Here is a 12,656-nt window from a genome sequence, read left to right on the forward strand (position 1 = left end):
GTAAAATAGATAAAGTAACTTTTATTGATACTAAATAGGTAAAATTATAGATCCACTGCTGTGGATGCTCTAATAGACCAAAATAACAATGACACAAAAATTAAGAGACACCAAAAATAATAATAATAATAATAATAACTTTTTTCTAATATCTATTTCATTTTAAAAAGTGTGGGCCACTAAGGATTTTACTTATTTATCAGGCAATACAAGGCCCAAGCCCTTATTTATCCACGGTAACCTCAGCCCATAAAGAAGCGAAGCAAGGCTGAATTGAGCCTTCGAAATTACTCCTCCATTGAAATTGTGTAACAGAAGAAAGAAAGTAAAAAATCTGTAAATGTTAAAATTGGTCGGACAATCGATTACAAGGGTTGAGCTGACACTCCAAGGTCTCAGGAGATGGATGAGCAGTGCTGTAGTTATGAGCTTCGGAGATGGGAGCCAAGGTGCGGTGGGACTGCCCACCTCAACGACGGGTCACGGTGGCGACGCCTACGAGCCCACACGAGTCCCTGGCCTCCCCTCCGATGTAACAAGTGTTGCTGCGGGACACTACCACTCCTTGGCTCTCACTTCCCAAGCCCAACTTTGGGCTTGGGGCCGAAACAACGAAGCTCAGCTCGGCCGTGGCTCTCTTGATCCCAGGTTGTTATCAATCCTTCTCTCTCTCAGAGTGTGTCATGAATATATGATTTTGATGAAAGTTGGAGTTGATTTGAGTTATTATTAGCAGGGATTCATGGAATGAGCCAAAGAGAGTAGAAGGGTTGGATAAAGTGAATGTTTGTGCTGCATTTGCATCTGGGGTCGTTTCTGCTGCCATTGGAGATGATGGGTCTTTGTGGGTGTGGGGAAAGTCTAAGCGTGGACAGCTTGGCCTTGGAAAAGGTATCATCGAGGCTGTTGTGCCTTCCAGAGTTGAAGCACTTTCAGGAGAAAAGATTGCCAAGGTGGCCTCTTTTTCTTGNTAATGTTTGAATGAAAGATGATTACAACTCTTGGAGTTACAGTAAAATTATCTCCTCCTTCTCTCCACTATTTTCCGATCCCTATTATCAGAGACCTCTTCTGCTTATATAGCACCTCTCCCATCATCTTCATCGTCCACTTGTTCTTCATCTAAGCATCCACTTAAGTGCATGTCCCATCAGGAATTCTCTTTACCCCTCCGTGAGTGGTAGTAGCTGAGATTACACTGTTCAGAGGTCTTCTCCTCATTAATGCAGCCAAAAAAGCAGCTGTAGTGCATTTAATGCAGTGGTGGCAGCTTTTCCTTGAGATATTTTCTAGTTCTAATCATCCCCAGACATGCCCAGAGCTCATCTTTGTCGTTGGGATTGCCAGAGAGTCCATTCGGACCTTCCATTCGTTGGCTGGGTCAAGACTATTTGCGTCTGAGGAGTGTAACTCTTCGACCACTTGAAAGTGACTTCTTCGGATCTTCCCTACAGCTTCTGTGTGCGTTCAGATGAATTCTACCCGACCCAATTACTCTTCGGATGTACAGTATATCTCCAGTCAAGACAGCCCAGCCAAAGGTATGTCTGAGCTTTTACCCACAGTAAGTAAAAGGTAATAGTAAGTGGACCTAGGTAAAAAATAATAAAAAGTGTATTGTCAACAATTATTGTGGAAAATTTTTTTTTTTTTTTTTGTGTATTTCTCTTTTTTTTTAGATGTTATATTCACAATATTTTCACACACAATCCTAATTATTAAGTTGTACGTCTAACTAAACTCACTACTGAAATTACTTATTTTGTTATCAATAAGTAACAGCCTCTAATAACTTGTTACTGATTCTAATTTGAAATCACTATTAAAATTATTTATTTTGTTATTAATAAGTAAGAGTCTTTAATAACCTACTACTTAGGATTTGTTGTAAAAATATTATGAAAAATGTTGTGAGCATATATTTGAGGTTAATCTATATATTACTAAAAGCTGAAGCATAACATTTAATGTTACTACGCTCAGGTTGAGCCATATCAGCTGCCATGTCATTACAATTCTTTTTCTTGAATTTTTCCTACAATTTAAAATAAGTTTTTTTAAATTTAAAAATATTAATAAAAAGGAAATAATTCCCAACCCTTTGTCTTCCACGGTTACAATTCTAGATGACAACCCTTTGTGTTTCACGGTTACAATTTTAGATGGCAACCCTTTGTGCTCCAAGGTTACAATTTTAAATAGAAACCCTTTGTGTTCAATGGTTACAATCTCAAACAACGACCCTTCAGCTTCCTAATACTAGACTTTGGCTTTCTAACTCCTTCATCTCTTCCTCTCCTTACACTATATTAATACTGAAAAGCTGGATGATTCAGTTTAGGTATCTCTAAATCTCAATTGCTCTTGATCTCTATTCTTGTAGTTGCCTGCATAATAGTTCAATGTAAGGATTAGATTAATAGTGTTTTTTCTTTTTTATTGATTTTTTTTCTTTTTTAATTTTGTTACTACCTCTTTTGTGTTGTGGATCATATATGATTTTATATGTATTTAGGTTGGATATTTGTATTGATAGGTGATTGTTTATTTCTATGTTTAAAATTTTTTTTTTTTTAATGTTTGAGACACTAACATTATTGGTTTATATTGTGTAATTCGTGTGATAGAGTTTTTGTAGTATCCATGTGATAGAGTTTTAGTAGTTAGAAAATCGAATAATAGAGTTTTAGTACTATCATGCCTGCAGAAATTCAATTAAATGATGTAATCCGTGCCTAAAGAAATTCAATTTGCTAACTACTAAAATATCTTAGCAAATTGAATTATAGAGTTTAAAATTCAATACTATACTCAGAACACGATACTTCTCCTTTTTTCTTGGTCTCCTCGTTTAAGTGAATCCCTCCTTCATCATTGAAATCAATTTAAATTCCTTCTATTAGCTTTGATTGTACTCTTGGCTATATCATAAAAAACTGTTTTTTATATAATATTTTTGTGGTAATTATTGTCATTTTTGTTGTAGTTGAATCAAAATAAGATTAAGCTAGATCTGCATAATTAGTAGTTGTTGCATCTTCATCATTATCACAAATTTAAGATAGAGATTACCTCATCAGTAGTTGTTGCATCTTCTTCATTGCCAAACTTAATCATCTTGACAAACCTTTTATTTATTTGATTGTACCACATGTATTTATTTACTTTCGAATTCTATTTGATTGTAAGATTTTTATGCCTTTTGATATAAATTAACTAGCTGGTATGCTAGCCAAACCGCTTGCTTCTTCATTTTTTTTTTTTTTAATCTTTTACTTTGCCTCCAACACTATCGTAATTGGTTGTCTCTTTAAAGGCATTTTCTGTCTCCATCGCTATATATATATATATATATATATTGTTTTGTAGGATCCAAGCAAGAAAGAGTTTAAGATGTTTGCTATGTTATTCTCTCAAATTTTTTATAGCATGAACAACTTGCGGTATTGAAGTAATTACAAAATATTTTATATCAATAGTTGCTTGACAACTTTAGAATATGAAAAGTTTTAGGTTAAGTGGGTAATAACTTTAATTTTGTTAATTTTTGCTTTCTAAATTACTAATAGTAATTTATCATGTTAAATTGGTAGTTTATTTGTATATTAATTAGCTACAATGTTGTAATGTTTTTTTTTTCCTTCTAATTTGTGAGGTTTAATTCAAATAATTTTGAATAAGTCCTCTGAAATCAAATTCAATACAAAAGAAATTTTGTTAGGGACTCTATAAGGCTAAGGGGAGCTTGAAGATAATATAAGTTTTGGCCTTATATAATATACTTATGTTGTGAGGTTTAGTGGCTGCAAGTAGTATTGTAGTAACTTAGATATGAAACTCTAGATACAACACAAACAACTAAGGATAATGACATTTACAAATATTTGTCTTTTAATTTAAATGTATTTTGCATAACTACTTTGCTTGCATTCATTAGATTTCATTTTTAGTAATTTTCCTGTGCATCGCACAGGTTAGCAACTAGTTAAATTAAAATTTGAGATATTTTTTCTATTTGGGCCTTAGGCAACTGCATCAAAAGTGGGCACTGTTGTCAACCTTTCAATATCTCCTCAGAAAAAGTGAGCGCAAGGACAAACTACATAGAATGCGACATCGCAGAAGAGTGTAACGACAAATGTGGAAATTAATGTGACATCGCAGAAGAGATTAACGACACGTGGAAATTTTTGTTCAAAAAGAAATATGGAGATTTCTAATGTACCAATTCAAGAAAGAACGACCACAAGACTTGGTCAACGCATGACCTTCCATGGTATGGCCATTGCTCATTAGAATAGGCCTAACTTTAAAATGTTGGCCAAGACTAAGTGCTCTAATTAAGAACAGAAAGCAATGGACATCTTTGCTTTTGTGTTGTTGAGTTCTAGTTCAATAATCTATTACTTAGGAGCTGTTGTAAAAATATTATGAAAATTATTGTAAATATATATATTTGAGCTTAATTAAATTAAAATTTGAGATATTTTTTTTACTTGGGCTTTAGGCGGCCACATCAATTACTTATCCCGTAGAGTCAGCACTGTTGTCAACCTTTCACAATCTCCTCAGAAAAATTGAGTGCGAGGACAAACTACATAGAATGTGACATCGCAGATAAGAGTAACGACACGTGGAAATTTTTGTTCAAAAGGAAATGTGGAGATTTCTAATGTACCAATTCAAGAAAGAACGACCACAAGACTGGGTCAACGCATGACCTTCCATGGTATAGTCATTTCTAATTAGAATAGGCCTAACTTTAAAATGTTGGCCAAGACAAAGAGACCATTTGGCTGGCGCGTTGGCGTTGCACGTTTACCTTCTTTTTTTTTTTTTTTTTTTTAAGCAACATTGTTTCGGCTACTGTTCATTGAACAGTAGCCGCAACATGTGACTTTTACACCCAACTTTTACTGTTTACGGATCTACAATTTTCACTTTTTAACAACTTTTTCATTAAAAATGGGTCCCACGGTACTATTCACACATTTAAAAATTATTTTGCTATAATATTTTTCAATTTTCAGTTTCAGTTTTTAGTTTTCAGCTGTATCCAAACGGGCCCTAAAAGCTCTAATTAAGAACAGAAAGCAATGGACATCTTTGCTTTTGTGTTGTTGAGTTCCAATTTAATAACCTATTACTTAGGAGTTATTGTAAAAATATTATAAAAAATATTGTGAATATATATTGAAGCTTAATTAAATTAAAATTTGAAATATTTTTTCTACTTGGACCTTAGGCCACCACATCAATTACTTATCCCATAAAGTCGGCACTGTAGTCAACCTTTCACAATCTCCTCAGAAAAAGTGAGCGCGAGGACAGACTACATAGAATGCGACATCGCAGAAGAGAGTAATGACACGTGGAAATTTTTGTTCGAAAAGAAATGTGGAGATTTCTAATGTACCAATTCAAGAAAGAACGACCACAAGTCTGGGTCAACGCATGACCTTCCATGGTATAGCCATTGCTCATTAGAATAGGCCTAACTTTAAAATGTTGGCCAAGACTAAGAGCTCTAATTAAGAACAGAAAGCAATGGACATCTTTGCTTTTGTGTTGTTGAGTTCCAGTTTGCTTCCTTTCTTTTTTGTATTGTCGTATGCTGCTGACAGCATTACAAAATCCGAATCCCTCAGTGAGGGCATAACCTTGGTCTCTAAACATGAAAGCTACGCTCTGGGGTTCTTTAGTCCTGGTAATTCCAGTAACCGTTACTTGGGAATATGGTATAACAATATCCCAGTTAGAACGGTTGTTTGGGTAGCAAACCGGCTCAATCCAATAAACGACTCGTCTGGCATGTTGATGGTAAACAGTTCAGGTAGTCTTGTTCTCCTCAGCCAGAATAGAACAGTTGCTTGGTCGGCAAACTCAACAAAACAGGCCTGGAATCCAATAGTCCAGCTTTTAGATTCCGGAAATCTAGTATTAAGAGAAGAGAACGAAGAAGACCCAGAAAATTATTTGTGGCAAAGCTTTGACTATCCTTCTGATACTTGGCTGCCGGGGATGAAGCTTGGATGGGACTTAAGGACTGGTCTGGAACGGCGCCTAACTGCTTGGAAAAGTCCAGATGATCCATCTCCAGGAGAACTGAGTTGGGGGATTGTACTTCATAATTACCCTGAGATATTCATGAACAAAGGCACCGAGAAGTTCTTCCGGACAGGACCATGGAATGGCCATGGTTTCAGTGGCCTACCAGTCGTAAAGGACAATCCAGTTTACACCTACGATTTTGTCATCAACAGCGATGAGGTATACTACATATACAGTTTGATTAACAATTCTGTAATCTCAAGAGCACTTTTGAACGAAACTTTGTCCTCATATAAGCGCTACATATGGGTCTCAGAAGATAAAAAATGGAGCCTGTACTTAACTCTGCCAAAAGACGAATGTGAAGATTATAATTTATGTGGTCCTTATGGAAATTGTATCATTGGTGAGTCACCTATCTGTCAATGTGTAGAAGGATTCAAGCATAAGTCACCAGATACATGGAACCCAGATGAGTGGTCTAAGGGATGTGTACGTGTTACCCAATTGAGCTGCAAGGATAAAGATAAAATTGGGTTTGCTAAATTTGTTGGGCTCAAGATGCCAGATACCACTTATTCCTGGGTGAACGGAAGTATGAATCTTAACGAATGCAGAGTCAAATGTTTGAACAACTGTTCCTGTACGGCTTATGCAAACTCAAATATTAAAAATGGAGGAAGTGGCTGCGCCATGTGGTTTGGGGATCTAATTGATATTAGACAGATTGAGGCTAATGGGCAGGATGCTTATATGCAGGATGTATATATTCGAATGCCTGCTTCAGAGCAAGGTAATAGGCCTATGGTCTTTATTACTCTTTAATTTATATTTTTACATGCCATTGAAGCTATAATCTTTGTTGTTTCCATCTATTTTATTGCATTACTAAAATATTTTTGCTTTTCTTCTGCAAAGTCAATCATAAACAGAAGAAAGACAAGCAAAAGATGAAGGTGATAGTGATAGTTGTGGTTGCAAGTGCGGTCGTTTTTGGGGTGCTCTTGTTTACCTACTGCATAAGCAAAAGGACAAACTTCAGAGGTAATATTTCAAGATTGTTTAATTGAACTTCTAGAAACGTACAAAGCAGCTAATAAAATGTTGAACAAGAAAAGCTATGAAGTTTAGCCATTTGAACTTAAGAAAAATAATGGCAAGGTTAAAATATGTTGTCTCCTAAAGCAGGGGGACCAAGAGGTTGACTCAAGCTAGTAAATATAGATGGGCTGAAATTTGCTCCCAAAAAAAAAAAAAAAAAAAAAAAATGGGCTGAAATGGCCCATTGAACGAGAATCACAAAAAATAATCTAAATCTTGTTTTGATTAGGATTATAACCGTATATGTAAACACCAATTTATACTATTTTATGCAAGATTTCCAGTAAAGTTGGAAAGGCAGAAACTAGCACAATACTTTTAGTGAAAAAACCATGCCTTTCATCCATGAGCTTTCTTGAGAGAATCCTAGTAGTTTTATAAAATCTTGTGATCCAAAGTTCAAAACCACATAGCATTTCTTCTAGTTAGTTGNATTTTGAGATCGATGTTTGAAATTTTTGATATTTCAATTTGATGAACAAGCCTTTGGCTTTATGGGCATCATACACATTCATAAAAGCCGCTTTCCCTTTTTCCTAATCAAATACTAGTACGTGCGACGACTTTTGCAGCTCATTATCTCTTTTGAATTTTACATTGGTTGAGATCTTTAATGAAAAAAAAAAGTGTGGGAAGATATATAGGCATAAATCTACGCATGTATCTAAACCAACATGACTATTGACTAATCATTCATAATAAGCTTGAAGATCGATTTACAACAATTACACAAAGATGTCAAGAGTTTTCCCACAAAGATATAAGTGCATAAAGAACAAGCTAAGCTTGTAAATGCACAAAGCTATTAGTACAACGGTACAAGGCAAAACTCACATGTGATATGTGCTCAAACATATACGACCAAACTTTTTGAATTTTTCACTTTTTATGTGGTTTTAGATTTTTTACTTACACAAAACTAAAACATAAAAGTAAGATCAAAACGAAAACAATGCATATGCATAAATGCAAGATGCACAAAATGTATGAAAATGAAGCATCTAATGCATGAAAGGTCCAACAAAGATTGAAAGAATTAGATCAAGGATCAAAAGAGCAAAAGCTCAACCATAGGAACCCTTTCTCATCCAATGATTGTTTGGAATGAGTGTCTCATAAGAAGTGAGACGAGGGTTGGAAGAATTGAAACTGAAGATGCACATAGTCAAGGAGTTAAGTGCATTAAACACTTTTTTTAACAACATGCTATTTTCACTCAAATCCGGTTTACTCTTTTTAGCACAACTTCCAAGAAACTCAAGTTTCTCTTTTTTTTTGATTCTTTTAAGAGCATGAAACTTAGAGCAATGAGGTCTTAGATGACCAAAAGCATCATAATGGTGACAAACAATGTGTTTAGGTCTACTAGGCTTTTTTGGGAAGGAATCTAGCAACATGGTTTTGTTCTTTCTTCAACTTATGATATTGAGGTCTTATATGACCAATCACACCACAATAGTGACAAGTTGAAACAAACTTAGATCCATTCAAAGCCTTAGGTTGAGACCAAAACAGAGACTTTGACTTAACAACATTTCTCTCCACCTTTTGATTTCTTTTATGTGGAGGAATGTACACCGATTTGTCCTTTGAGTTAAAACTCACAATAGACACAAAATCGGATATCACATTATGATTGCAACAAATATTTTCATCCTTTTCAGCAATAGGTTCAGCAATCAAACACTTGGCATGCATCTTATGAGATTCATTTTTACATGTTAGCTCATCAACAAGTTTGTTAGACAAAACAAGTTTAGCATCCAGGTCCATATTCAAACATTCAAACTCTTTTAGCTTTTCAAGAGAATTTTCAACAAGTTTCTTATATTTTTTAATCAATTTGTTGGATTCATTGAGCTTAGCAATCAAATCATCATTTTCACAAAATAACTTGCTCAAATTCTTTTGAAACTTCTTAGCCTTTTTCTTCAAGAGTTTGTCATTTGGAATATCAACAACACCAAAAGATTCATGTAACATAGCATCACAATCATGAGGATTCACACTCATAGAGGCATTTTTAAACACATGACATGCTACATTTATCATCAACCAAATCATACAAAGAGACATATAAAGCACAATTCATGGCAAATAAACACAAGGGGTCAAGGATCACACTTAGGTATTTAAACCACAATAAGTGTATCGGTCTGATACCAATTGAAAGTTCAAATAGCGTTGAAAACACTATGAACGTTTAGACCTCCAATTACAAAATATCAATTCAAGTTTATCATCAAACAATAAATGTGCGGAACATGAACATAAGCTAATAATAGAATTGATAAACAATCTAAACCAATTAAAATCGCATCCACAACAAAAATTAAAAGGCAAAGATTAAGGGAAGAGAGATGCAAACATAAGGACAACACAACGATGTGTTATCGAAGAGGAAACCGAAACCCTCGATGTAAAACCTCTTCGCCACCCTCCAAGGGGTAAATAATCCACTAAAGAATGAAGTTGGGATACATGAACAGCAAAAGACCCTCCAAGCCTAATCTACCCAATACCTAAGCCCTCCAAGCTTCTTACTCCAACGAGGTTACGCCGAACCTATTTCTTCTTTAACTTACCAGATTCCGCTATAGACCATAGCATCAACCAATAACTATTGGTCACTTCTTAACTGCTTCTCAAAGCACCAAATAGCCTTCTCATAGATATGGGTATGGTGAGAAAAGAATTTGGGTAAGAACCTCTCAAGGATGTAATAATGGAGAAGATGAGAGTATAGGAATTTGAAGAGTTTCTATGTGAAGATTGTGGATGAATCAATCTTGTTTTTCTCTAGAGTTTCTCTCTCAAAATTCTCTCTAGAAGCTCTCTACATTTCGTGGGTTTAAGGGGTATTTATACTTGGGTGAGAAAGGAATGCGAAGAGTTAGTTTTTCCTAAACAAGGTGGTCTAGCGACTTGGCCTCATGACTTGATTGAGTCGTGAGTTCAAGCCGCGAGATAATAGAATGGCCAGGATGGACTTTATGTCCTGTAGTGCTCCAGCTAGCGCGACTGTTCATTTTCTCGCACGCTTCACTTGTGTGCTGCATTTGGCGGCTTGCCAATCGCGAGTCACCCATGAATCCCAGTCGTGAATCTCTGCATCTTGCACAATATTGAGCATTTCTTCATACTCTCTTGCTCACTACCCTTACATGATTCCCACCTAAATACAAGGTTACTAATTGCTAAATTACAAGAAAATTTGGCACGAAATAAAGCCAATACAATGGTTGATTAAAATCAACCTTACAAAGCCTAGGTCTACTTATCCAAAGACACTAAATTTAGAGGCTAGCTTAGGGAATGGGAAGGTGTTAGGCATCCATTCTGCCCAGACAGAGCCTGGTCTTCTAGACTCTTATGACCAATGTACCTTTTATGCATGATATGGATGATATGTTGCATACATGACAAACTTAACCAAACTAAGTCACATAAATCTATTTATGAATGTGTCCTCTTCTTTTAAGAAAACTTCAGATTTGTTTTTGTGAATAAAAAAAAAAATTGATTTATAAAAGATTTAGATCCGTTTTAGTATAGGTAAAAAAAAAGAAAAAAGTTTTGGTGAAGAAAAATCAAATCTGTTTTTTAATTAAAAATTTAGATTTGTATAAAACCTTAAAAAAAAAAAAGATCTGTTTTTTGTGAATAAAAAAGAAAAAATCTTTCTTGGAAGAGAACTACACTCATAAAATAAACCTACGCTACTTGCATCAAACAAAACGAACAAAATATCACTACTCATGACTTTTTTTTTTTTTTTTTTTTTTTTTTTTCAAAATCTACTATGTTTAAAAAAATTCAGATCTGCATCTGAGGAAGATACAAATCAGTTTTTGTGTTAGAAAAATTCAAATATGCATCTAAGGAAGATACAACTCAGTTTTTGTGTTAGAAAAATTCAGATTTGCATCTAAGGAAGATACAAATCAGTTTTTAATTTTGAAAATTTCAAATTTGCATCTAAGGAAAATACAAATCCGTTTTTGATTTTGAAAAATTCAGATTTGCATCTAAGGAAGATGCAAATCATTTGATTTTGAAAAATTTAGATCTGCATCTAAGGAAGATACAAATCTATTTTTTGGTTTTTGAAAATGATGTAACAATATGCATATTTTTCGAAAGTCAAAAAGGTAAATCATGACAACAAAAACATCAAGAACATGTTTCAACAAAAAATATTAGCAACACATGGTATGAACATTAGAAATTTAAACTAAAAGAATATTTACTCATGCATCATCAAAATAAAAAATAGAAGAAAAAAAAGGTAAAGAAAAACCACCTCTTGCATGGGCGTACTCTTCTTATTAAGGGAATATTTTAGGGTTCAAAGAAATTTGTTCAATTATCTTTGAAACCTAAAATACCTTGCTTACAAAAAAGAAATACTTAAGGCTAGAGCCTCCAGAACATCTTTAACGTAAATGAGAGAATAATAGAAAGGAGAGTCAAAAAGAGGGGAAATCAGAGAGCTTGAAAAAGTGTGCTAAATTCTGAGATCTAGCCTCTATTTATATAGGCTGGGGTGTTCGAAAAATTAGCTATATGATCAAAATATGAACTGGGATGTGTTCTTATCTCTAAAAAATTGAAAAGATGTGTTTTAATCTAAACCAAGTGCCCTCGGGCCGAGGCCCAAGTTTGTGCAAATCAGCACTTGAAAAGTGCCAATTGACCACCCACCACAACCACCACGAGCCACTGCACCACCAGTTACCACGAGAGTGAGAAACACAAATGAGAGAGAGAGAGAGAGAGAGAGTGAGACACAGATGAGATAGAGAGAGAGAAGAAAAACTAATTTAATAAAGTGAGAAGGAAGAGAAAATAATTCGAACCCATTTTGTGATCTCTTCCCAGAAGTGATCATTGAGTCAAGATACTTTTTAGATCTTAATTTTAGTGATTTTTGGTTTTAATTCTGTTATTTTATTTAGTTAAAATTAATAAATTAATTTTTAAATTTATATGCTAATGTGGCATTATATTCTGTGTGATTATATTATTTTTTTAATTCCACCATCAGTCACGTCAGCTTTTGTTGTTAGTTGAGTGATGGAAAGGACCTAAATGTCAGACGTTAATTGGTTTAGGGACTAAAAGTGGTAAAAACAAAATGTAGGGACTAAAAGTGCATTTACGCCTTTATTTTATTACTAAAAACGTATATAATTGATTCATGAACCAAACTCATAAATCCCAAAAGGGAAAAATTAGGGAAAAGTGTTTTGGAGAGCATAAGGGGGTGTCCAATAGAAGCTCTCAGCAAAGGCATCAATGGTTGAAATTTGGGCTTGGATTGTCAACCAGCCCTCTTAAGCTTTGTTCCTAGTTGCAACAAGCAAGATCTCTAATCCTCATACATGCTCTAATCCTACCAGACAAAATTAATCTCCAAATCTCGTCATTTAATGCCTAGATTATAAGTATTTTAGCCTTTAGCTGGATTACCCAAATAAGCAAAACACTCTAAAAGCAAGTAT

The 12,656-nt window shown here is 34.6% G+C and overlaps 2 protein-coding genes across 2 annotated transcripts; both read left to right on the forward strand.

Moving 5' to 3' along the window:
• The first annotated feature begins 293 nt into the window (after positions 1–293).
• LOC136065330 (RCC1 domain-containing protein RUG3, mitochondrial-like) lies at positions 294–974 on the forward strand. Its single transcript, XM_065768399.1, has 2 exons — positions 294–648; positions 737–974. Exons 1-2 carry the CDS (start codon positions 341–343, stop codon positions 972–974), a joined length of 546 nt encoding a protein of 181 aa, XP_065624471.1. The 5' UTR covers positions 294–340.
• Positions 975–5,547: 4,573 nt separating this feature from the next.
• On the forward strand, positions 5,548–6,876 carry LOC136065333 (G-type lectin S-receptor-like serine/threonine-protein kinase At4g27290). Its single transcript, XM_065768402.1, has one exon. It carries the CDS (start codon positions 5,548–5,550, stop codon positions 6,874–6,876), a length of 1,329 nt encoding a protein of 442 aa, XP_065624474.1.
• Positions 6,877–12,656: the final 5,780 nt, after the last annotated feature.

This window comes from Quercus suber, unplaced genomic scaffold (genome assembly GCF_002906115.3).
Source record: "Quercus suber isolate HL8 unplaced genomic scaffold, Cork oak 2.0 scaffold_929, whole genome shotgun sequence".
Taxonomy (NCBI): domain Eukaryota; kingdom Viridiplantae; phylum Streptophyta; class Magnoliopsida; order Fagales; family Fagaceae; genus Quercus; species Quercus suber.

What these genes read in the sequence shown, in the direction of transcription:
- LOC136065333 (XM_065768402.1), top strand. Translation starts at nt 5,548, where the DNA reads ATGGACATCTTTGCTTTTGTGTTGTTGAGTTCCAGTTTGCTTCCTTTC.